Source organism: Protopterus annectens, chromosome 1.part1 (genome assembly GCF_019279795.1).
Source record: "Protopterus annectens isolate FY-2018-M chromosome 1.part1, PAN1.0, whole genome shotgun sequence".
NCBI lineage: Eukaryota > Metazoa > Chordata > Ceratodontiformes > Protopteridae > Protopterus > Protopterus annectens.
In genome coordinates, this window is record NC_056726.1 from 1,596,455,461 (window position 1) to 1,596,482,573 (window position 27,113).

General features: G+C 41.2%; 1 protein-coding gene across 1 annotated transcript in view; it reads left to right on the top strand.

Moving 5' to 3' along the window:
- FHL3 (four and a half LIM domains 3) overlaps nt 1–27,113 on the top strand; it is a 906,726-nt gene that overhangs the window by 709,538 nt on the left and 170,075 nt on the right. The window contains exon 4 of the mRNA XM_044083498.1: nt 4,946–5,121. Within this exon, the coding sequence (XP_043939433.1) occupies nt 4,966–5,121 (156 nt within the window). The 5' untranslated portion in view covers nt 4,946–4,965. The remainder of the gene's footprint in view (nt 1–4,945; nt 5,122–27,113) is intronic.

Genomic DNA, 27,113 nt, shown 5'->3' on the forward strand with positions numbered 1-27,113 from the left:
GCCTAGCCAAAAAGGTACCGAAAATTATTTTCCTGTGCCCCTGTCTAGCAGAGCCACAGAAGTGATCCCCAGAGTGAATTTCCTATCTCCCATCCAATCAATATTTTTTCTTTTGAGTGCTAATGAGGAGCTTTGTTTGATATAGGTGGATGCCCTATCCTTTTATTGGAAGAGGCTGTTTCTGTATGCATTCTCCCCTTTCCAGTTGTCCAAAAGGTCCTGCTGAAAATAAAGCAGAAACAGCCAGAAGACTTGCTGGTGACCCCCTTTTAGCCAGGACATTTTTAGTTCCCCCTCCTGCATTTAGCCAAGGGCAATCACCACAAGTTACCCCACAGGATGGACCTACTCATACAGGACAAGGGAACTCTAGTACATCCACAGATGTCAACTTTAAACCTGACCCTGTGGGTGATAGGATTTTAATTCCCTTCAGACATTATTTTTCTGAAGATGTGCTTCAAGTTCTGCAGGAGGCCAGAAAATCTACTACTAGGAAATTGTACGTTTCTAAATGGAAGAGTTTTTCCATCTGGTGTCCCAAAATTGATTTACAGCCACTGTTAGTCGATGTCCCAATGGTTTTGTCCTATCTGTGTGAACTGGTGAAGACTGGGCTGTTGTACTCTTCAGTTAAAAAGCCCTTCTTTGTGGCATCTCTGCATACCTGCCTTTGTCTCTATCTTTAACTTCTAGGTTGGAAGTTAAACTGTTCCTAAAAGGCATCCTTCACATTAGACCACCAAGAAAACCAGTTCCTCCTCCTCAGGATCTCAGTTTTGTTTGGAAGAAACTTACCTTGGCCCCATTTGAGCCAGCAAGTTCCTCTTACCTGCAACATTGCATCTGGAAACTGTTCTTCTCTTGGCAATTACTTCCACCAGAAGGGTCTCTGAGTTACAGGTTCTAATGTCTATCTCCCTCTTCACAGTCTTCCACAAGGATAGGGTCTCTCTACACACTAATCCCTCCTTTATGCTCAAGGTGGTTAATGAGTTATCCCTCAATCAGTCTGTCAACCTTCCAACCTTTTTTCCTTCTCCTCAATCCTCCAGTAAAAGGATTCTTCACACTTTGGACATGCACAGGCAACTTGGATACTACCTGAACAAAACCAATCCTATATGCAAGTCCTGAACACCTGTTTGTTTCTTATCACCCAAGGGCTCTGGGTCATTCTGTTTCCAAGCAAACTATCTCCTCTTGGAATTCTAAAGCTATTTCTTTTTGTTACTTAGCCAATCGAAACAGCCTTTCTTCTCCTGTGAGGGCAAATTCCACTAAAGCAGTGTCCTCCCCTGAATCCTTCTTTAAGCTGTATCCTGGAGCCAGCCACCTGGTCTTCTGTTCATACCTTCACTAAACACTAAAAGCTAGATGTCATCTCCAGGTCCAGGGCTAGGTTTGCCAGAGCTATTCTGCATGGGTTGGTGGAAAAGGCTTCTGTTCCTCCACCCAATTCTTCTTTTGCATGAGCTGTGGTACTCTCCCCATGTTGTGTACACTGCAGCATATGACCAGGACAGAATAGTTGTGTCAAATCTTACCATAACCATAGATGTCCTTCTGTTCTTTATGCTGCAGTATTACTTACCCGCCTTCCCCCTGATGCTTGCCCTGCCCCTGGTGGCATGTTTTCCTCACCTGAGATCAGACTGTTGTTTTGTGGCATTCAGTTCTGCTTTTGGTAAATGCTGACGTCTGCTTTATTCCCGACGTCTATGTATGGCTGATGTGTGGAATTGCACATACCTTAAAGTAGCATTAAGACTTTTGCATACTGGCCGGACATACGAGTCAGCTGGAGGCAGACTCCCTCATGTTATGAATACTGCAGCATATAGAAGAGAAGAGAAGGGCAGGTATGTTGATTTTGCACAGCTATTCTATTTTTGTCATGCAATATTTATCTTTTTGATTGATTGTGGAGGAGTTATCTGTATAACTGAATATTTATGTCATTTTTATTCTTTAGTCAGGCAGTCCATGCTTTGCCCTTGTCTTTTGTTAGAATTTTACATTTGGCGAGTCATGGAGCATGATTATTTTTTTTTTATTCTTTTTGTTTGCTGCAGGGCTAGGGGGTTAACAATACTTAGGAAGGTGCTGTTGAAATGTTTAACTGCATCAGCATCATTATGAAGAAGTCCTTTTAGGATGGACCAGTCTATAGTTTTTAGAGATTCATTAAATACCTCTTTCCTGAATTTTTGTAGGTTGTGTATAGTTTTCAACTTGTGTTGCTTTGTGAGTTGAGTGGTAGGCCTGTGAGTATAGGCTGTAGGGGTCACTTAAGGAATTGTGGAGTGTGCCTGAGGATGTAAAGTTGGAAGGGTTTGAGACTAGTATCCAGTCTAGGTGGAGTGTTGGATGTTGTTTTTGCTATATCTGGTAGGAGTATTTATAAGTTGAGTAAAGCCACAGAGGTTTATACTGTTTGTTGGGTAGTGTGAGGTTACTGTCTGCCAGTCAGTGTTAACATCTCTTAGAATAATGGTTTTGTTTGGTATTGTTTCAGGTATCCAGGCTAGAATATTTTCTAGAATGAGAATGTTTTGCCCAGGAGGGTTGTGTAAGACACCTATGCAGATTTTCTTAGATGAGTTAAGCTTTAGAAATGTTATAAGGATTTCAGCTGTGCAGAATTTTGGTATAGTATTTGAAGATGGAGAAACTATCAAGTTGTTAGGGAAAATTATGGCTATTCCTCCACCTTTTTAATGTGCTCTGTCTACTCTGATAATGCTGTAACCAGGGTGAAGAATTTCAGTATCTTTTATTTCTGGTATTAGCCAAATCCCTGTAATAGCAACAATGTCTGGGTTAGATTGCATTAACCAGGCATGAAAGAGTTTGTTTATTGCACATGCTCCCACTATTAAGAGTGATATGTTTTAGTTTTTTTGTCTGTGTAGTAGGAATAGAACCTGTGTTGGAGTGAATGTCCTTGCACAAGTTTAAGGCCGTGAAAGAGCATCTAGTTAAGAATTTTAAGTATTTAGGGTATTTGTATTAGTTTTAGGTTGTAGTCATTAGTATTGAGGATTTTATTGTGGGGATAAAAGATCAGTATAGAGATCAGTTTTGGGGTTATTTGGGAGAAGTTTGTGTTGGGGGGATTGAGTGGTGTTGAGGTAATAGTTGAGGTATGCTTTTGTAGTAATGTTGCTGGAGGAGGAGTTAGGGTAGAAAGGAGAAAGAAGTGAAATGAGAGGCATGAGTAAAACAGCATGATTGGTATAGAGTGAGATAGCTTAAATGGAAGTAGAGTGGGAATTAGGGTTGTTGGCAGTGAAGCAGTTATAGGGGGTAGAGTATAAGTGAAAATACAGTGGGATACTAGTGTAGAAAAATGGGTGTGTGCTTAGAGTAATATGGGTGAGGTGTGGGACAGGGATGTTGTGTAGTAGACTGGAGTGTAATTGGAAATAGAGTGAGTTTGCCAGAGAAAGTGGAGGTAATGGAAGTTTGATTTTATAAAAGAAGAGAGTGGTAGGTTGTTCTAGTATCTTCTCTGGAATAACGGGAATAGAGAGGTGTTAAAGGCTGGAGTATAACTATATAGTCAAAATAAGAAAAATGCGGGTTTATTTGGGAAAAGAAAAGGCTACAATATGGAATTAGATAGCTATCATTAGTGAGGGTATGATTATAAATGGGTATAGTGCAAGGCAGTATGGGAGGGAGAAAGATAGTTGGGAATGGGGCTAAAAATTAAAATGAGATAAGGAGGTAGAAAACAAGAAACAGAAGTTTATGTATAGAAGTAGGAAGGTGATTTGGGGAGAGCTTTGAAAAAAGTTTCAAGTGAAATGCTTATGTAGGAAGTATAATATTAGAGTAAGGGGGATGCTAGGAATTAGGGGTAGGGGAGAAAAACCAAGCATAGCTGGTCTCCTTCCCTCAGATCAGTTTATAACGGAGAGCAATCGTTTTATAGCTAGAACAAAGTAGTTAACAGAGATGCAAGTAAAACAGGGTTTCTGTCATTTCCTGAGACTAAATGGCTTGCATCTGCCGTACAGTTTAGTGGTCAAGCAGAAGGAGACAGTGGCCAACTTAGTAAGGGGTCCTACTATTGCATGGCAGGCATGCATTTAAGTGGTTAAAATTAATAGGCAGCAAGGCTCTTCATGATAAATATGCTTACATGAAACCATGGCAAAAGTCTCGGTAAACTTGTAGATGTATTTATTTCACAGTCTCTTTGTATTTTCATAATTATTATTTTTTTTCTATTTTTTGTATTATATTGACTTATTTAATTTTATTAGCATTTCCAATTTACTTTAATGTGTGAATTTTAAATTGCATTTGTTTTATTAATTGAATATTGCAGTCTCCACCTGGATGCACTTTACCACCGATAAGGAAGGGAAGCAACACTAATACTATGGCCCACTTCCAAAAGACTTGCTTAGCTTGTAAGTGACCAATTTACACAGAGAGGAAGCTGAAAGCAGGTGTTTTGGAATCTGGTCCCTGTAGAAAGCCTGTTTATAGAAAAGCATTGCACAGACGTAAGTTAGTAACACTGACAGGAGGTCTTTTGGAAACAGAGCAGACTTGCACTGAGAGCAACTCTTCTGGAATCTGGCCCTGTGTGTTCATTCAGTTAAGCTTAACAGTTTGAAGGACGATTGATCAAAGCACAGCTATGTGAGTGAAAGCCAAATATATGCCCACATTGATATGTATTATCAATACAGAGTATCACACTGGAAAGTGGAAAGAGGCCATCTTGGCAACCACTTAGAAAAAGCCACTTCCTTTCTTTTGGGGGTAAATTTTTATAAGATCTTATAGCTAAAAAGGAGCTGTCTACAAAATAGGAGAGTGTTTCTGGAGTGAATGTGTTTTTGTGAAACTATGTCTTAATTATCAGTTCATCTGAAGACTTGATTATTAATCATTAAACTGTAATGTTTTTGTTGCTCTTTTGCAGGTGCTGAGGCATCTAAAGCCATGAGTGAACGATTTGATTGCGATCACTGCAAGGAGTCCCTTTATGGCAGGAAGTACATCCAGTCAGATGACAACCCATACTGTATTCCCTGCTATGACAGTCTGTTCGCTAACACTTGTGATGAATGCAAAGAATTAATTGGCCATGATTGTAGGGTAAGCAGCTGTTATCTAAAGTTATTTTTTCTTAAACAGTTCCCATAAATGAGAGGTTAATCGCCTAGTATTTACTCATGAACCTATAAACTATGCAATCAGTCTGCAGACTATAACAAGCCTAGCTAATAACCAGAGGTTAGAATCAAACCCTATACCTTGCATCTGTGAGGAAAAGACCTTAACCTTTATATCAAACTCTTCCTAACTTTAAATATATTTAATGATTTATGAAAACTGTGACAGCATGGTGCCTCAAAACGGAAGACATCTACCTCACAACTACCAGGTCTTGGGGAGGGGGGGGGGTTCAGTCCTGGTCTCTGGTCACTCTCTGCCTTGACCTTTGCCTCTTCTCCCCATGTTATGAGTTTTAATTTCCTGTTAATTCCAGAAAATGTACAGGCTACACAAAGGTCTCTCTCTTTCTCTGTATGTATGTGTACATATGTGTAGCACCTTTTGAGAAGTCTGTCACCACAGTTGACTACATCATCAGTAAAGCCCCCCTGAAAGTTGATTCATTAGACAAGGATAGCGAGTGAAAAAAACCTTCTATGTTGCTCAACTTAGAGGCAAGGGTGTAACATCTAGGTCCAGAGAGGTCATCATACCACTGTACTCTGCACCCACCGGACCCATCATAGAGTGTAATGCCTCCTTCAGTATATACCTGACCAGACACATGCAGCAACTGGAAGGTCCACAAAGGTTGCTCACAGAAAGAATACAGAGATTAAGCACAATGTCCTACGTTGATCACCTCAAAGCTCTATTTACTTGGTATCATACAGACTTTTGACGGTCTTCACCTGAAATACAAGGCATCCTAGGACCCTGTTTTAATGAACATTTTGCACATCCACAAAACAAACAGCATCAGAACTACTAGATTAAAAGACCTAAATTTTGCTGATGACATAAGTAAGACTTGTTGGAGAGACATGTATGTTTTTCAGAGAACTCTCATTCTCTGAAACTGACTCCCCATCCATTTCAAAAAGAGTTCTTCCCTTCTCTTATTTAAGTGTAACTTGGACCAGTGGATGGATAATCAGAAACTCACCCCTGGTCTGGTGCCTACGTCTCTGATGGACAGAAGCAGTCAGTAAATCACTCCCTATATAAATCCATTTTGTGGATCACGTTTAGCTTGCACAGCTAGGCTTATGAAGGTCATAGTGGTCATTAGCCTAGTATAAACCTATGAACAGACAAAAATAAAATAAATTAGAAACTGCTACTTTTTTTTTCTTCTCCTTCTCTTATGTGTGTCTAATGCTTTACTTCAGCCATAGCATTTGCTGTGGCTCTAATTAAGGTCCGAGAGGCTACTTCATAGTTTCTTATGTAAGTAATAGGCTAGCTGCACTTGTGAGGTATTTTAAGCCTAGCCAATTTTCCTTTTCATAGGTTCATAGGTTCATACTAGGCTATCTGCCCTAGGGCATTTATAAGCCTAGCCAGAATGTGTTTGGCTTTCGCCACCCATTTTAAATTTATTTTGCTATGCCCTTTTTCGAGGTTGGTATACTGTGCCTCTGTCTAACAGTGACACAGAAGTGATACCCGGGGTAAACTTACGATCTCCCATCCACTCATCAAGATTCCTCTTGAAGAGAGTCAATGAGGGACTCTGCCTAACCTGGACTAGGATTTTATTCCAGAGTGAAGGGAGCCTCTGGGTTATGAATCTGTCCCTCCAGCATGTCCTATTTATTTCAGTGCTGAGGTTCAAGTCTCTCGAGCGCGTACCTCGATGGGATTTGGATTTTCTGAGGTGCAGCATGTCCATTAATTCCGGTAATGATTTTAAAGGTGAGAATCTATCCCATACCTTGTGTCTGAGAGGTCTCAATGCTTTAACTATTATACCAACCCCCGGCACCTGCCTCAATATCCACCTGAATCCTGAACTGTACATTCAGCTTGTTTTTTAGTTTATTTTATGTTTTTTCTTTGATGTGTAAGCTCTACAAACTACTCCAACTCCAGACAATGACTCCCTTCCAGCAAAAACTTTTTAAACGCTTTTATTGAAATGCCACTTGTGACATAGGCAAATTTACAATTTTATGAAAGTAGTCAAGCCATATTAACAAGTTCACATTTACAAACATTATACATCATTCTTAGCTTCAGTTTATCCACTATGACCCCAACCTAACCTACTTTCTTGTGCTAACAGTCTTACCCTTCTGCCAACCAGTATGCCACTCAATATGGCTTACTGATGAAAGCACTTGTTAACTATTGTAAGTAAGATTTGCATATCTAAATAATTCTTGTATCCTCTTTTTTCTTCATTTTCACTAAATTTGAACTGTAACAGTTATTGTCAACCAAAACATTTCCAAGATTACTCTCTTTATTCAACATTGTTTGTTTTAATTAAATTTTGTTAGATTATGTGAATGTTACATGTCTGGAGCTTTTCTCCCCAAGCCTCTGCTGAAAACGGGCTTTGGCTTAGTCGGACACTCCTGGTCAATAAATATAAAATAAATATTTTCTCACTGGGCCTCAGCTGAAAAAGGGCTTTGGCTCAGTCGAACACTCCCGGTCAACAAATGTAAAATAAATATATAAAATCATATATATTGCTAAATAAGCCTATAATATAAGCAACATACATTAATTATTCAATACCTTCTGTTAAATCTCATTCCTCTTCCAAAACATTTTTGTGCATGTATTGTTCCTACAATTTTCATTTTTTCTATGTACTATTTTCATACCCTTTTCTACAGACCCTACTTCCTGTTCTTTTACCTCTGTTACAGTATTTACTACAAGAAGATTTTGACTTGCATTTTCTAGTAGTTGCTTTTTTTTGGCAGCCCACCAGACTTAAAACCAGCAAGGCCTTACTATATGTTGGCAGTTCAGGCCCTTTATCCCAGCTCAAACAAATAATTTCCTTACTTGCACTACTTTGCTCACTCAGTATTCCTGACAGAGAATACTGCAGGGAATTTTAAAAGTCTGCCAATTCACTACACTCCCAGAACATGTGTTCCCAGTTATCTCTTTCTTTCCCATCACACCTGCAACATTTTCCATGTATTTAGAATCTGCTTTGGGTATAAAAGTATCTAATGAAAACATTTCCAGGCAAACATTTGGGAGCCAGTCAGATGTCCTCCCACTCTTTCCTTGTGAGTAGATTAGATCTCGCTCCCTAATCTTTTCTGACCTCTTCTGATTGGTTCATATAGTTATTGTGCAGCATTTCACAGGCCCTGCTCATTATCCTTTTTAACAGCAGCTTCTGTTCTAGATTCAGCTAAAAACTCAACCATTTCAGATCTTTCATTTAGGGTTCCCCTAACCCTTTCTTTTTGTCTATATTCTGATATCAATCCTTAATAGGAAAGGCAATCGCCAGACTGCCAATCCAAATGGCTTATTGGCGTCTTCCCATTCTGTTACCTTCCCTCTTTAAATTTGTTCACAATACTTTGATTCCTTTGACAGCTTCCTCCACTAAATTCCACTCCCCTTGTCTATTCTCTGTACTCCTAATTGCAGTCATCCCTATTGGCAGAATCTCCTTTTTCCATTCCTGTATTAGTTTAGTTCTTATATACTTTCTGCTACTTTATGAATATAATAGTATGTATGGATCTGCATCCAAAATCCCATTATTTACTGGTTCTTAAATTACCACCCTGCTTCATCATCATCATCCCTTTCCACTTTGAATTGTAGCTTTCTGCTTTTATATATAAGAGTCTTAACTGTGTAACTCTAAAAATCTCACTTCAAGTCTGGTAATCCCAAACCTCCTTATTCTGTTGGGAGGATTGACTTATCCCACTTGACTCTTGCCCTCTTTCCTCCCAAATAAAATCCTTCAACTCTTTATCAATTACTGTCTACAACTTTTGTATAAAACTAAAGGTACTAAAAACATTTTTACTGTTTATATCTTGCTACCCATATCAATAGGCAAGAGTTTCCAGTTTCTCAGTTTTTGTATTATCTTTTTTTAGTCTCTTCCCACATATCCTTAGCTGCCATAACTAAAATCATTTTCAGTCCATACTCCTAAATACTTCATTTTATCATGTCCCCATAAATTTGGGTATTGCTGGACCAATTCATGTTTGGGTACATAGTTTATAGCTGTAGCCTTTGTTTTGTATTTATTAATTTTATACTACCCCCTCAAAAAAAGAACATTGTCAAATATTCCAGAACACTTTGATTTCCTTTTCCGGTTCAGTCAGGTACAAAATAAAATCATCTGCAAATAAAACCAACCTTTCTTGAATGCTATGCTAATCATATGCTTGAATTTCTGGGTCCCTCCCTTGCAAAAAAACATCATGAGAAAACCACCTTATACAACCTGAGACACTACTCATAAACAGGGACACTGATTTTCCATTTTCAAAAAAAAAAAAATGAAATCTCATTTTCTTGAAGAGAAATCTAGGAATTATGTCTGTGACTTCTAAATGCAGTTTCTGGCCAGTGCAATGATTTAATAGTAACTTTCATCTGCATCAGTAGGTAGAGAAAATTAACATAGATTGTAGGCAGAGAACACCCAGTAGTGCAAGCTGGCAATATTCTAAATAATTTATAGTAAGTAGTAGAAATATATTTTATTTATTTATTTTATTTATTTATTTATTTGCAGTTGGTTTACCAGGATAGTCCATTTGGCTTAGAAGAACCCATTTTCAATGGAGTCTTGGGGAGAAAAGCTCTAAAAACAGAACAATAATTAGAACAAAATTACAATTGAAGCTTTTGTTATAGTAAGTACAAAAGTACTAGTAAAAAAATTGCATTTAAACATACAATTTCTAAAGGAAAAATGACAAAGTTTAGGTTATACTAATTACAGATAAAATATTTCATTTAACAGAGACAATTTGTGAGATAAAAAGTATCAGCATTGTAAATCAAGAGTAGTTGTTCACACATGGATCTGTTCCTGCTAAAACCATGTATGGAATCCGAGAAGACTGAGATGAAGAGAGGAGAAGAGATTAAGATGGGTGGGAGCAGGAGCATTCCCACTGAGGAATTAGGTGTGAGTGGAGTGAGGTTTTAAAGGAACAGAAGTTTGTGGTGGTACGGATAGATGGAGGTAGGGAGTTCCACTGAGGGCGAAGGATAGGAGATTTTTGACTGAGGGACGGGTATGTTTATGCAGTTCTATTAGGTTTTGATTTTTAGAGCTTGGTAGTCTTTCAGGGAGGTGCGTTTTGAAGGTTGAGGATAGGGAGGGACAGAGGGGAGGGGGTGAAAATGAGTTTGTGGGCATGAGTAAGTTGAATAAAGGAGCGATAATTGGGCAGCTCTAACCAATTTAATTGATGAAGGGCTAGACAGTAATGGGTAGAAGACTTTTGGCTTGTGGCAAATTTGCAATTTTGTAATAGCAAGAGGAGAGTTTTGTCTTAAGAGAGGATTGTAGGTTTATGGATTTTTTTTTATATTTATTTGTAGGTGAGAGGTGAATTTGAGCTGGTCGTCAATGAGGTCTCCTAGTAATTTAACCTCAGATACTAATTTGAGAGATGTATTGTTATGGCTTTTGATGGAAAATGAATTCTTGTCAATGATAGTTGTTTTTGTAGGGGCAAATAACATTAGTTTGGTTTTTGAGGCATTGAGTGCTAGGTGATTGTCTAACATGCATTGTTCTGTGGTAGAGAAAGCTTCGTGTGAGCTTTGAGTGTGGGGATGGAGGTGGCAGAACAGATTATGGTTACATCGTTGGCATATTGGATAAGTTTTGCATTGGGGATTGAGCGATGGAAATCACTTATGAATATATTGAAGAGGAGGGGACCCAGTATGGAACCCTGGGGGGGACTCCAGTGGGGGGGTATCAAGGAAGGAGGAGGTAGCTGTTTTCCGTTTGACTGCTTGGTGTCTGTTTGAGAGATAACTATCGAACCAATTGAGGGTGGAAAGGGTTAGGTTTAGTTTAGAGAGTTTAGCTAGGAGAAGGTTGTGAGATATTGTATCGAAGGCCTTAGAGAGGTCAAGTAGGAGGGTGGATACTATGTAGCCAGAGTCACAGTCTTTGTTGACAATTTCTAAGAAGGAAAGAAGGGCAGTGGTAGTACTGTGGCCAGGTCTAAATCCGTGCTGTGTTGGCGTAAGTAAGTGATTGTCGGTAATGTAGGGAAGAAGTTGTAGATGGATACATTTTTCAAGGAGTTTAGAGATGGGGAGATAGGATGGCAATAGGGCGGACGTTTGTAATATTATTATTGTTACCCCCTTTATGCAGAGGTATAGCAAAGACCTTTTTCCATAGTTGGGGTACATGACCTTCTTGGATAGAATGGTTGATTAGTATACTGATGGGTACATCTTGTAGTGAATTGGTTCTCTGGCCTTCATTGCCAAATTCCATAAAAATGCTGTGATTTTTTCAATTCTCATACAGATGAAAAATGGGATTTACTGTATTTTTCTAAAAAAAAAAAAATGAAAATCAGTGTCATTGCTCATAAGCTATACAATCTCCCATTACCCACCTTCAAAGCATTGCACACGCATTCTCCTGTTGGGCACTTTCTCTTTGCCAACCTCTCCCATAGACTTTTAGGAAATAAACACCTCCTCCATATTCAGAATGCAACTCAAACTCTTCATCCAAGACAAATACCCCTCCTTTATCAGAGAATATACCACCTAACACACCGTTCCTTGAAAGTTGATCAACTTCAGAGATTAATGCAAATATTGTGTGTGATGACCAACCACTGGACCAGTAATCAAGGAGCCTCAGTGCTCACCACATGCACCTTTGGGGAGATGTTCACTGGGAGGATAACAGGTACACACGCAGTATTTTCCAAATGCAGCTCTCTACATAAAGTGCAATTTCCCTTAAGAGAACACAGAGACCACAGTCAGTCCCCAGCTGGTTTCTCCCTCTTTCTCAATATCCCCAATAAGACTCCTCACTGGCCTAGTTATAGGGTTGAGATCTCAGCTGAGTGACTTGGCCAAGACCTGCAGTACCCTCTCTGTCCAACCACTGCTTTGTGTACCTGCCCAAGTAGCTCACGCACACACTCTGAGGTTTGATTTACACACACACACACACACACACACACACACACACACACACACACCCGGGAAGGGTTGGCACAGGTTTACTAGCTATGCCCCCTTCTCAGACTGTAAGGTAGTTTCCACTGCCACCAGTCACTCCTCAACAGCTACTTTAAGGAGTGGCCCACACAGTGTCATCAAATAAATATGCAAGTGCTCTCAAAACTTACATATCTCTACACAAATCAGCTACAGTGAAAGGTTTACCTATATTTAATAATAAATAATGAAAGAACAAGAAAATATTCAGTATATATATTCACAGTGAGGTCAGAGTTCAAAATCACAGGAAATATTTAAAATAACATTGCAGTACAGGATCTCACAAATAAAGAAAAACAAGACCTAAACTAAGATTCACTAAATTCCTGACTGAATATAAGAGAGTTACTATACCCTAGTAACTTACTTAGAGCAAGGCAGATGATGTGGTGAATGGTTCTTGTTGTTGTCAGGCCCAAGACAAAATGTAGAATGCTCTGTCTCTCTAAGAGACTTGTCAAAGTAATATCTGAAATATTACTGCTGGGAAACTTGCAGAATTACATCATTTTTTGTCATCTGACTTCTAGTTCAGTATTTGGCATCTATCTGCAAAAATACCCAGACAAGTGCTTTTGCTCAGATCTTTGGCAGGTGCTGGAAGTCATAAAACAATTTCATTCCTTCTTGCTTCCAAAGTAGCAATCAGTTCATCCCACAGACAATATTGAAGGCTTCCTACTACAGACTTTGTGGCTCTAGTTGCATTGAAGAATGTTTAATTTTAGGTATTTTTCTAAAGTTTGCTGGACTGAGGTTAACCCTCTAGTTTCCTCTGTTAAGCATATACATTTAAACAGTTACAATTGTGCATATATATTTCTGCTTTCTTCCAGTAGGGCAAACTGTGAATACATTTTAAGCACAAGCACTTTACAAATGCCTTTACAACACAAACATCTGTACAAAGCAGTTTGATATACACATGACATACATTTCTAATACATTTGTGACTCAAGCATCTTGTATAAATTAGTTTGATATTCACAAATGACATACAATTATTTACAAAATTCCAGTTAGCTGTGCTGGCAGTACCTCCTTTCGTCACATTGTGTATTACACCTTGCTTGTTTACTAGCATGCTCATGTTTAGTTTTTCAGTTTACTAATCTGAACTACTCTGTTATTTCTTACATTTCTATTTATGCTTGCGAAATATTTTGTATTTCACTCAGGTTGAGCCTGGAATTGGTCAGTGTTGATCAGTGCACTACAGCAGCAAACAACCATAAACAAATAAAAGGGGAATCCCATGTCCTGTCAGAAAAGAGGTGGGATGTCAGTGTACACATACTGTTTGATCTTTAGAGGGATCTTCCTGAAATTTTTGTGAATGCATGCTTAGATATTTTCATTTGATGGTTATACAAGGCCAAGTGTCACAGTCTAGTACAACCTTTTTACTCGCTGCTTAGCATGTTCCCCCATTTACATATAATTTCAAACTTCATTGGAGATGACTCAAACCCCTGCTGGATGTAGAAAGCGATGCCCCACCACCAGCACACACGGGAGCAGGATTCTGAAGATAGAAAAGATAGTCATTCATGAAACAAACAAGGATAATTGAATCTCCACTATTCCCTTGCTTTCCTCCTTATGATCCCTCCTTTGGAGGAATGGTCAGACTTGTGAGGTCTGTGGGCCTGCCTGTTGTCTGTCTACTTTCACTTCAGGAACAGTCACCAGTATCTGGGATGGGAGTTGAGGGGAGTTAATGAACAATGGCTCATCTCTTCCATATAATCTGTTGTGAAAGGTGTTGTTTGTGAGGCCTTTGAATAACATTAATTCATCTTTATCAGCTACTGATGAGGATCCCTGCTGTAATTCCTTGACAGAGTAAAGTAACATAATTGAGCATGCCAGGTCAGATTCCTATGTAATATCTGCAGTACATCATATTTCTATAGCCCACGTCATTGTTCAGCATTCCTAGTAGATAAGGAGTCCATTGCTTTGAAAAGGGTGTACAAGATGTTATTTGACTCCTATGTGTTGGGCATTAGGTTCCTTAATCATCTGTCTCAAGTGCCACATTTCTAGTCCATCCTTGGGTATCTGGCTGTCGGAGCTAAAATACCTCTCTGATTCAGGGTTTGTTAAAGGCATTTGCACTAACTTCTATTCTGGGCTTTAATGTAGCTCATAATTTCTGATGTACTGTTATGGTCAGGGCAGAAGGATCAAGAACTTATATGCACTGAATGGTGTGGTTTTGCTTCTCCTTTTCTAGGTGAGCTCTAGGATACCATTCTGTATGCCTGCTTCTGAAGTGATGTCTTCCTTAAAGTTGTTTTCCAAGATATGGCTAAATATCTAGGAATAGGGAAATGGGCAGTGATCACCAAGCCCATTTTTCAAGGTGCAGCCTTCAATTGTTTTTCTAAATCTTCCATTAGACCAGGAGGAACAAACTTCAGTTATTGGAGGAGAAAGACTTCCAAGTATGAGGTAGTGTTCTATCCCTACTCAACCCATGTCTCCACCTAGGAGGCAGACTCCATGTTGCTGCATTAGCCCAGACTGCCCTACAGACTGTTTTTAAAAGGCATATTATTTGAGTTTGCATCATCTTGGAGAACTATTACCAAAAACTGTTAGTTTCTGGACACGATCTCAAGACTTGCCCTCAAAGCTGTCTGGTCCTGCACCAGAAACAGCTCCATTAATGAATTGCATGGCCTCTGCAGAACTCCTAAAACATGCCCTGACTGTACGTTTTACAAGCAGCATACAGTGTTCTCTGCCATCAGAGACAGTATCGTGGCAATTTCAGTGGGTACAACCAGTATACCATATACTGAACAGTAGCTGACCAGTGAAGAGAAATCATGCCTCCACTGCCAAAAGGCACCTGGATAGTGGATGTCTTGCACATAGCTATCGCATCTGCACACAAGGTTCTTTCAGTTTGCAGTGGGTAGGCTTCACCTTCTGCATATCTTATTAATGTTTGGTACCTCATCTGGACCCGAAGTGTTTGCCAAGTTGCTAGTCATTGTGGCAGATGTCTTTCAGGAACTGAAAATTTTGTTCCCTTACTTGAATGACTGATGTCTGGTGATTCTGTCAAAGGACTTCTGGTACTGGTTCTTGTTTGGGTCCTTCTACGTATGCATTTACTGGCTGGGATCACCATAAACTGTGAGAAGCATTTTCTTTTCCAAGTGCAGGATATTGCCTTTATTGGAGTAGAAGTGGATAATGTTTTAGTATTGGTCACTCATAGCTTCAGAGAGGATGTAGAAAGTCATAAAATTAACAGGGTGAAGTCACAGACATCTGTATCTTTTGAGCCTCATGGTGAGACTTTCAGCGGAGGTTATTTCTTGGAGCAGGAATATGCCAGTGTTTTTGATGATAGCCCCCTTCCACTAGACTTTAGACCATATCTACCAACTTCAATATGGGCCTTTGTGTCCTACAGCCAAACCATTTTCAGTGTCTGATGCCAGATGATTTACTGATGGGTCAGGGAGTCCCCATGGGCTCCACCTTTTTACAAAGTAGACAATCTCCAGGAAAAGTGAACTTCACATAAAACTCCATGAGTTGGGTGGCAAAATTTTTCACTCTTCAAGCCCTAGAGAGAGAGTTGAGACCAGAGTCCCCGCCTGCTCTGGTCATACATGGTCCTTGTTGTGATACCTAAACAGGTGTGCAACACTTGCTCATATTTAATTTGCACAATGTAGTTGTTGGTTAGTTACTGGGCCATAAACTGGGCTTATCTTTCACAGCTTTTCTCATCTTGGGGAAGCAAACATGCTGGTGAAGTATCTCAGCCACAGTCCCAGTCCACTTCAAAAGCTGAAGAGAAGGGAAATCTGTCTGGTCAAGATGTTTTTGGGGTGCGCCACACCAAAGCTGTCCTTTTTTGTAATTGGGGAAAATGCAGTCTTCCTTTGTTATGTTTGGAACATCAGAGAAAGGAGACTTGAAGGCAGACCTGTTTTTGTTTTATTTCTACAAGGTATACCCCCAAGGCACAAGTGCCTCTTTTCATGGGGATTTGAGCATTTTCTGATTAAGTGACTTTGCTCATAGTTATGCAGTAGGCAAATAGAGATGGAGGGAATCAAACACACAACTTAAGGATGAAGTTGTTAGCAACTCGTAGCCTTAATCCTGTGACATAAGCTGCCAGGCACAGTTTCTCTCCTACAGCCAGAAAGATTCCTATGTACATTTCACTCTTTCCTTTGAATCTCTGCCTGCTAGTAAAATTCAAGAAAAGACCAAAACTCATCCTCTTCATCCCTTGGTGAGAAGAAGGGAAGGAGTGATTTGGGCTGGCAGGTCTTTGTAAGTATAAGAAACTGTCCCAGTAAAAGTCAGAGTAGTAGTCCCCCTCAGTTGAGATGTAACTGATGCCATCTCAGCTACTTTAACCCACTAGATCTGTGCTGTTCCCTTGAAACCCTCAGAAGTGGTTGAAGCTGCCAGAAAGCTATCTGCTCATCAGATGTGTTGTGTTAAAGGTGTAGGTTTTCCATATGGTTGAGCAGGATATCCTTTGTGCTCAGTCAATCAGCAGATGATCCATGCTTTTCTTGGCTATCTGTTTGACCTGAGCCTTTGTTATACAGTTGTCAGGTTTTGTGTTTTGGGCAAGTTATGTATTGCAGCTTTGTTAAGAGGAGACCTGTGGCCCACTATGGCCCAGCACTTAACGGCTAAGTGGTATCCTCTTTGATACTTGAACTTCAAGACTGACAAGCTCATCTGTCCTATGAACTGGCTGATGTTCTTCGTGTTTCACTGTTGCAGTCATTACATTTGGGTTATTTGCTTGCAGGTAGCCCTCAGTCGGCCTGATTAACAAAGTCTTGGGTCCTGCATCGGTTGCTGCCCATTCTTCCATGACGTCAGGCCGTCAGGGGTATAAAACGTGCAGCTGATGCCATTACATCAGTCTTTCCTGCCGTGCGGTGCCCAAAGCTGACTCCTGAAATTTTCATTTTCGAGTTTCAGAACCGAAGTCTTCAACTAAAGCTAAGTACCCCGTTGGGGAAACTTTTTCTTGCTCCTTACCGATGTCGGTAAAAGTTAATAATTGCATTACTTGTGGAAAGCAAATACCTCATAAAGATTTTCATTTGTACTGTATTCCTTGCTTAGGCCCTGACCACGATGTACCTTGCTGTCAGCTTTGTGCTTTATTTAATCAACGCACTATCCGTCATCTGTATATTTTCGCCTCTAAATATTTCGGTTCTCGGTTTAATTATCCTGAAATGTCGTCGGTTAGCCTTCCGACTACCGGGATCCCGAAAAAACGCAAAGATAAAGACAGAGACAGGCCGCCGAGGTCCATAACTGCCAATGATGCTTCTCCTAAGCCAGTCACCAGTTTACCGGTACTCAGTGAGGTGCTTTCACAACCCCTTATACCCGCTACTTCTGATTCGCAGGCCTCTACTGAGACCCATTCAGAGTCCAGTATGCCGCAAGATGCTTCAACTATGGAACCCATGGATGTATCTACCTTGGATGGGTCCAGAGCCGCTGTGCAGGCCCCGGCTTCTGAGGGTGTATTCAGGCCTATGGACTTGCATATTAAACCGATAACTCCTTCTTCACTTAGGCCTAAATCTCGAACCATGCCTAACAAACCAACGCCCAGGCCACATGTTCAGGCCTCTATGCCTAAAAAACAAATAAGAATGGCTGATGATCTAATAACTCTAATCCGGGGTAGCCACCCCCCCCCCCTTCTAAGAGGCCTAGGACTGAAGTTGTTTATGAATCGTCAGATAAGGATTCTGTTTTTTCTGATTCTTCTGATGATTTGGATTTGCCCTTATCTACTTATGAGGATTGTGATGCAGAGGACTCCACTCCCTCTGCTTCCCCTCCAGAGGGTTTTTCTTTTGGGGAAACCTTGCATACTTTAAGGGAGCATTTCCACTGGGAAAGCCAGGATTTTTTTGATTCAAAAAAGAGGCTTAGGGATTTCTTACTACTACCTCAGCATAGGCCTTTAGCTATTCCTCCTGTACTAAACATTGTTGATGATGCTTTTTCGGAATCTAGTTTGGCCCCTGATTCCTTGCCTCCTGCTCCCAGAAAACCTGACAGATACTACAGGGTCCCTGAGTCACACAAGTTCCTTTTTAAAAATCCTATTGCGGATCCAGAGACTATTTCACAGCGGCCCAAGGGCATTAAGGCTTCTACTGCTAAAAATCCTACCCTTTCTGACAGAGACTCCAGGGCGCTGCATAGATGGGGTAAGAAGATTTATACTTCTGCATCCTTGGCCATTAGGGCTTAAACTGTCAGTTTCATATGTTAAAGTGTCAGCAACATGTTATTGGGTTGCTTAAACAGAAAATGATGTTGATTCCAGACTGTGTGGAAAATAAAGAATTAGGATTTAATGCATTCTGCTGAACAAGTTGGAAAACATATTTTGCAATGTGGTTTTGATTCTTTAGAGGCCTCTTGCATGGCTGCTGTTACTGGGTCTGTACTCAGAAGGCATGCTTGGCTTAAGGAGCAATCTTTGCCTGATCATGTTCAAGCTAAATTGTTGGATGCTCCTTAAATCATGACCACCTGTTTGGCAATAATAAATCTATGCAAACTGTTAAAGATTTCTTACAAGTTCAGCCTCCTAGATTTAGTAGGCACTGGCCCTCTAAGAATTGGTCCTTTTCAGCCCCTTCCAGGTCTTCTCAAGCCAAACCCAGACACAGCAAAAACCCCAGGTTTCAGTCCCGGGGACACATAGGACTAAGCAGTGGGGGCCTCCACTTCCAAATCTGGGAGTGATGAGACTCCCCCCTATGGTAAACTGTCTCACTGACTTCCTTTTAAAAATTCCAAGCACTTATCAACTGACTGCCCCTTTGGGGGGAAAGATTGCTCTTCATGCAAAGAATTGGGAACTCATTACCCAGGACAAATAGGTTTTAAATATAGTGACCCAGGGATACAGATTTCAATTCCACACGTTGCCAATGCCAAGTGGGTGGCCGGACCTACCCCCAAATCAGTGGGCAGAGGCCCCAAAACAAGTACTTTCTCTCTTAAGCATGGGGGCTATTCAACTGGTACCAGAAGAGGAAAAGGGACAAGGTTTCTACTCGAGAGTTTTTCCTGGTACCCAGAAAAGACAATTCATGGCGTCCTATCCTGGACCTGTCTACTCTAAACGCCTTTTTGGAGATTCCAAATTCAAGATGCTGACTCTTCACCAATTACTTCCTATGCTAGGCAAAGATGCCTGGTTGGCAACACTAGATTTAAAAGAAGCATACCTGAACATCCCAATCAGGGAATCTTGCAGAAGATACCTACGCTTCAAAGCAGGCTACACGCACTATCAGTTCTCTGCACTGCCCTTTGGCTTATCTACTGTGCCCAGGGTATTCATAAAATGCCTAGCTCCAGTTATTGCATTTTGCAGGCAAAGAAATATTCAAATATTCCCATACCTGGATGATTGTCTAATTCAGGCAGAAAGCCAGGACATACTTTTGAATCATCTGGCCTTTGTACAAAGAGTTTTAACTTGTCCGGGTTACACCATAAACGAAAAGAAATCACACCTGGTACCCTGTCAACAAATTATATTCCTGAGAGCAAGCTTGAATACAACTTCCCAGATGGCTTACCTCACGCCAGAGAAACAAATTCATTTGACAACCTACTTTAAAGAAGTGGCCACAAAAACCCTGCTATCTGCAAGACAAATACTGCAAGCCTTGGGGTTCATGGCCTCCTGCATTCTTCTAATCCCATACACAAGACTGCATATGAGGAAACTACAGTGGTATCTAAAAAGCCTATGGTGTCAACATTCTCAGGATCTAGAAGCAATGATTCCTGTCATACCTTGCCTACGCCTAGAGTTCCTTTAGTGGGCAGAGGCCAGCCACCTAAACAAGGGACAAACTTGAACACCACCCCCTGTCATCCAAACCCTAACAACAGATGCATCAGACTATGCATGGGGGGGCTCACCTGGCAGGGAAGTGCATTCAGAGCAAATGGAACCCAAATCAAATGCACATGCACATCAATCAAAAAGAGATGTTAGCTGTACAGAATGCTCTGACAGCCTTCAAGGACCACATTCTTCCAGAACAACTTATGGTAAAGACAGATAACACCACTGTTATGTGGTACATAAACAAGCAGGGGGGGTACCCATTCTTACCCCCTCTGCAGACTCACCATGGCATAGTGGAAAACAGCCTTGAGCTCCCAAGTACACCTACAAGTTCAATTCCTGCCATAAAATTATATACACTGGCAGACGGACTAAGCAGAAACCTCATGGACCCACACGAGTGGAAACTGGAGCCAAGGATTTTCAACATGTTGACAAGCAAATGGGGGAGCCCAGATATAGACCTGTTTGCCTCTCCCCAAAACTACCAATTGGACAAATTATGCACAAGGACTCCCCACAAACAAGCCTGGAAAGTGGATGCTCTGTCCTTCAGCTGGAAAAACCTATCAGTCTATGCCTTCCCCCCTCTGTCTCTGCTCTCCAAAGTACTACTAAAAATCAATCAGGACAAACCAAGGATGATTTTGATTGCTCCAGACTGGCCATGCCAACACTGGTACCCCCTCCTGCGCTGTGTGTCATGGTTACCCCCATGGCACCTGCCTCAGACTCCTTCACTGTTGTCTCAACAGGAAAACGAGATTCTGCACCCTCAGCTTATAACACTGAACCTTGCAGCCTGGCTAATTACATAATCTCTCCTTTACCATCCATCAGTAAACCTGTGATGGATATCATTTTAGAGGCAAGGAGGCCTAGTATTAGAAAATCTTATGCTGAAAAATGGAAAAGATTCTGTGCCTGGAACCAATCTCAAGGGATGCGCACAGCAGCGCCCAATTTACCTCAGATTTTACAATACTTAACTGAGATGCTTCACAAGGGCTTGTCTTTTTCCTCCATTAAAATCCACACCTCAGCCATTTCAGCTCATTATAACACAGAACCTCCCCTCTTCTCTCATCCACTGCTCAAGCAGTTCCTCAGAGGGGCCATAAATTTAAGACCACCCAGGAGAGCTCCAACCCCAGCCTTGGACCTTAACTTTGTTTTGGAGAAACTCACGCTACCTCCTTTCGAGCCAGCTGCTACTGCAGACTTAAAATTTCTTTCTTGAAAAACAGCTTTTCTTTTAGCAATCACTTCAGCTAGAAGGGTTTCTGAATTACAGACCCTTATGGCAGTGGAGCCTTTCATCATCATGCGGACAGGGTGTCCCTCATAACCAATCCATCCTTCATGCCCAAGGTGGTATCCAGTGTGGTTCTTAATCAGTCCATTCACTTGCCAACCTTCTTTCCCAATCCACAGAACAAAGGGGAATGGATACTGCATTCATTAGATGTGCACAGACAACTTAGATTCTACTTGGATAGGACTAAACCTCAAAGGAAATCTGAACAACTGCTGGTGGCATTTGCTGCAGGGGCAGAGTGGAAGGCTATTTCAAAACAAACCATTTCTAAATGGATAGGCCATTGCATTAATTTTTGCTATAAGCACCATGGAAAACTTATCCCCAGGGGATCAGGCCTCACTCCACCAGGGCTGCATCTACCTCTACAGCCTTTCTCAAAGGCGTCCGTACCAGGGACATCCTAGAAGCTGCTACCTGGAGTTCTGTACATACTTTCACCAAGCATTATCATTTGCCAGTTTTCTCTAAATCCAGAGCTGGCTTTGCCACTGCTGTCTTGCAGGGCCTTATAACTGGTCCTAATGCTATCTAAATTCCTCCTCCCAACCATAGCTTTGGGAATCTACCCAAATATAATGACTGCAACAGTGAAACATGAAGAACATAGTATAGTTGTGTATACTTGCCATAAATGTAGATGTTCGAGTGTATTCACTGTTGCAGTCCTGGTTACCCTCCCTCCAGCCCCCTAACTTCTTTTGGCTATACCTCTACTTTCCTTTACTATGCTTAAAGCCTTTTTGGTGTATTTACTTTTTTGTTGGAGGTATATCATTGTAATTTTATAGTTAATTGCTTCCCATTAGGGGGGCTCCTGACATCTGGGGCAAGAAAAACTGATGTAATGGCGTTGGTTGCATGTTTTATACCCCTGACATCATGGAAGAAGGGACAGCAACCGACGCAGGACCCAAGACTTTGTTAATCAGGCCGACTGAGGGCTACCTGCAAGCAGATAATCCAAATGCATTGACTGCAACAGTGAATACACTCGAACATGTACATTTATGGTAAGTGTACACAACCGTATTTTTCAGTAGCTTGGAAAAGTGTTTCATAAAAGATGCTTCTCTTTGTGGTTTTACTGCTGTTTGTAGGATCTCAGAGCTTCAGTCTTTTACTTGTAGCACTTATGAACAGTGGAGTTTTCTTTTTGAAGGTGGTCTCAGAAGTGTCAGTAAGCTAGTGGCTTCATCTCCTTATTAATTTTCATGGATGCAGAATCTAGGGGAGAAAGATGCCTTTATGTGCCTTTCACGTACACTGTCAGCTGATGCTGTACCCAAAGAAGGCACATGGGTTGATGGCAAACTAGTTCTTTATTTTCTTTGCTTAGGTAGGTAAGATTTGTCACAAATAACCAAAACCATATGCAGGTTGATAGTTAACTGTATTGTCTTCTGTAGTCAGCCGGCTGACTGTTGGAAAATGCTTCTTGTGAAAGTCACTACACCACAGGTGTGAGTGTTTTCATCACCTGTTTTAAAGAATCTGCAAATTATGAATGTGGGTACCACAGTCACTTTGTCATTAGTTCATACCACCACTGAACATTTTATTGGTTCATGATCAAAGGAATTGGACACCCTTTGTCACTTTGGTACTTCAGGACTTAGCCTTCTGCATGCTTGCCTTTTGATTTTTTTTTCACTCTGAGCTTCCAGAGAGGTTTAATTAGTATTTTTTTGATTCTGTCAAAAACAGTTACTCACTGCAGAATGTCTACAAAATCATATTCATCAGAATGCACTCTCATATCAGCTGATCTGACATAAGAAGTTCTCTTCACTGGATTGACTGTTGGAATTGCCTGTGTTGCAGTCTTTTTCTGTTTGCTATTTTCTCTTTTGCTGCCAGTGTTGAGAGGCAACTGTGCATCCTGCTGGTGAGCATCACGATGTTGTGCCCTAGACTAGTAGAGTATGCCTTGTCTCTGCACTCCTAATAGTTCTGTTTGCTGCTTAGACAATTTTGATCATGATCCCAATGTTTATTGCGGAAAAAGGTTCCCCATGTTTAGTGTCTAAAAAGCGTGGAAAGCAAAGTGTTATTGTGTTTGCTAGGTCATGAACCAAAACCTGCACCAGCATTGCCTCTACTGCCTGGGAGGAAAAGTATGGTGTAAAGTATGGCCATAAGTGCCAGCATTCTCGCCGCATCACCTATGGCCTTGGAAGTATAAACTGTAGAGTAATTTTGCATTTTGCAAAATGACGGCAACTAAGGAAGTTTAGAACAAAATATGTCAGGAGCATCCATCAATCGGCTTCATACTGGTTGGTGGACTGTGGGTGAGTAGTGTGCAGGGTATGCGGTGCAGGTCAAATTATTGACTCAGAGGTGAGTCTGTCTTCAATACTGGCTTGTGAGTTACCTATGTAAACAGACATTTACTTCATCTGAACCTTGTCTGTGCCAAGGCCAGCTTCCGGGTCAGTGGTGACCTCGGGGTCAACATCTATCAGTACCACAGCCTCAACTTTGATATTTTCATAGTCAGAGTTTGCTTTTGTAACAGTGTTTTCAGCTTCCACAGGCACCTCCTTGGCATGTGAGTATCTGGAAAAATGATCCTCTCTAACTAGATGTACAGACTAGGCAGACCCACCACTGCCATTAGCTGCACCGATTGATGCCTAGCAGTCTTGAGCTTTGGACATCAGTCATGAGCTACAGCCACAGAATTTTGAAAGGCCACTGAAGACAACAACCCTCAAAGTTAGACCCACTGTTCCAATCACTCTGAGGACTTCCCATCCAATGTACCCAGGAAAGGGGATGGACAAAAGGAGACCCCCAGACTCTCCAGCAGAGTCTCTCACTCCCAGTTCAGACCTCAGTAAGGGGACAGATCTTTACAGTTCTCTCTAGAAGATAACCACCTCCTTAGGCCAGACAGTATTGGAGTAAGTTCCCCTTACTCATTCCATGCTGATAGTCACAGTATCCAAAGGAAGCTCTCTAAGAGCCCAGCAGTCCATCTACCTGATTAAGATTCTGGTTCACTGGATCAGATGAGGAAAAGAACGTTTGCATCAAGTACTTTACCATGCAAGCATATGAACTGCTTCCAGCAAGAGCTAGTTGAGAAAACCTTGGATTTTCTGAAAAGACCACCACTTAATATCTGCATACTAAATGAGGCCTGAATGGTGGCTCTGTTGAATATTTTCACCCTTTCCATGTGATTTTGAACAATACTGCTGATTTAGCAGCTAGAGTGCCTGAGGCATGCTCACCATGAGGTGTTTTGCATGGCTCAGATTTTTTTGACTACATGGAGAACTTTAAGTCATCATTCACTAATATCACATTTGATGAGGCCTTGTTTTTTTTGTTCCAAAAGTGAAGGAGATGCTGGTCAAGAGTAAACAAAAGGGCAAAGCCTTGTTTCCTGTGAGGGTTGCATTCTCACAGAGATCCATTTCAAGGAATCAAAATGGCCCCAATGATTTGTGGTTTAAAAAATCTCAGTAGTGACAATCCTGTCACTAGTTTCAGAACAGAGGTTCCTGCAGTTCAGGGGTCCATTTAGTGGCTGTTATCATAGTTGCAAAGGTTCCTCACAGAATTCGGGTTTCACAGCCCCATCCAAATGAGGTAGCAGCAAAATTCCTGAGGACTTGCCCAGATGTTTCCTTCTAGAAGCAGTTGGGGGGCAACTCCCCTGCAGCCAGATATATGGGGTCAGCAAGCTAATATCCAGAGGCTACGTAATAACATACTAAAGCTAATCTCCGTGTTATCAGATGTCTCACCCTGTCAGAAGGAGGAAGCCAGAGCAAAGGTATGAAGCTTTATGTCCAAAGAGCCCTCCAAGAAGTCCCACCAGATCAAAGATGAGCCTGGGCTTATTCAAGATCCTTTTAGTTTCCCAAGGAAACACAGGCCCTCAGGCTAATCCTGGATCTCAGTGGCCTGAATCAGTATGTTAAGAAAACCAGTTGTGGGATGGTTATAGTGCTGTCCATCTTTCCATGTCTTCATGATGGGGATTTGATATGCTTAGTTGACTTTCAGGATGTATGTATGCACTTAAAAATTGCCAAAGCATCCAGAAAGTTCCTGCACTTTCAAATGGGAAACTGTTACTAATAGTTTCATGAACTGTTAGTCGGTCTCACCACTGCTCCCAGGGTGTTCATCAAGAGAATGGCAGTGGTCCCCTGTCACATGTGACTTCAGATGATGTGCATTTTCCATCAACTGGTTGATGGGCTGCTGGTCTGTATCATCAGATGATCCCTTATAGAAGCAAGTAATTGCTTACTCCAGTTTTATCTGTCCCTGGGTTAATCCATCAATACTGCAAAGTCGCAGCTGGAACCATCACCAAATCGCATCCATAAGGTCAATAATACACTACCGTCTGAGTCTTTCTACCTCCCCCAGCTCATGAGATCCTTAAAACCTTAAGACTGATGGCTGCTACAATCTGTCTAGTAACATCCGCTAGACACTACATGAACGTTTTAAAGAGGACCCTGAATGGCCTGAACTGCAGGATGAATTGAACAAACGTATCTGTCTCCACCACTTGTCAGGACCACCTGATATGGTTAACCAAACAGACCCTCAACACAAGAAGACCCTGTATCTTACCTCTTCCAGTTGTCATAGCTGCATCTGTCTACAGTGGGGGCATTGTTCAGGCTGGGTAGTCCAAGGAATGTGCTTACAGCAAGAGGCCAGTCTACACATCAGTATACTGGAAATACGGGTGGTCCTCCTAGGCCTTCCAAGAGCTCCTTTCCTGGAATCCATACAAACAATAAGGCAGAAGCATAGTATTTCAACAAACAAGATGGCACTAAGTCTTACATCCTGTTTCAAGAGCCTATTAGAGTAATGGGATTGGGTGACCTCCACCCAACGCTTTCTGTCAGTAATGCACAATCTTAGTTGGATCAGCTGTTTATTGGACAGGCCCTTCAGATGCAGTCTGATGCCTAGTGAGTGGTCCATCAATCTGCAGGTAGTACAGATCCTTAATCAATACTAAGTGCTGCAACTTAACTTCTTTGCCCTTTGCCCTTACCCTTACTCTTCCACAAGGACAGACCTTTAGATACACTCTGGTTCATCAATGGTTACTGGGTTTCCTGTATGACTTCCCCAATGAAGAAGTTTCTACAGAATGCCAAACTGAATGACTGTAATGAGCGTATAACTGGTCATTGTTAAATCAGTGTTCTATCCAGGTAAACAGATTAAATAAATACTCATAACCCCGTTCTAGCTTTGGCAACTGTGGCTCCCTTTGTTTTGGCTTCATGTCAGAGAGAAGCCTTCTTTTCCACCTGTTCAACAGGCCTCATCCAGTCCCTTTTCCAATTCCCTTAATAGCCAGGAACCCCTCATACCTATCAAGGGGGGTTCTTATCCTTACCACCTCCTAAAATCCTTCTACTTGCTAGCTATGCATGGGGTAAATGGAAATACTTTTTCCAGGTGAGATATTCTCACCTCTAACATGCTCAACTGCTCACACCACAGCAAAGCTGTCTCAAACCTGTCCTGGCTTGAATTTCACCACCATGTCTGTTATGCTCAGTTAACACTCGCTCATGAGCTAATTTTAAAACCTGATAGCTGTCCTGCACTCCAGTCTATCTTGCACACATACGCCCC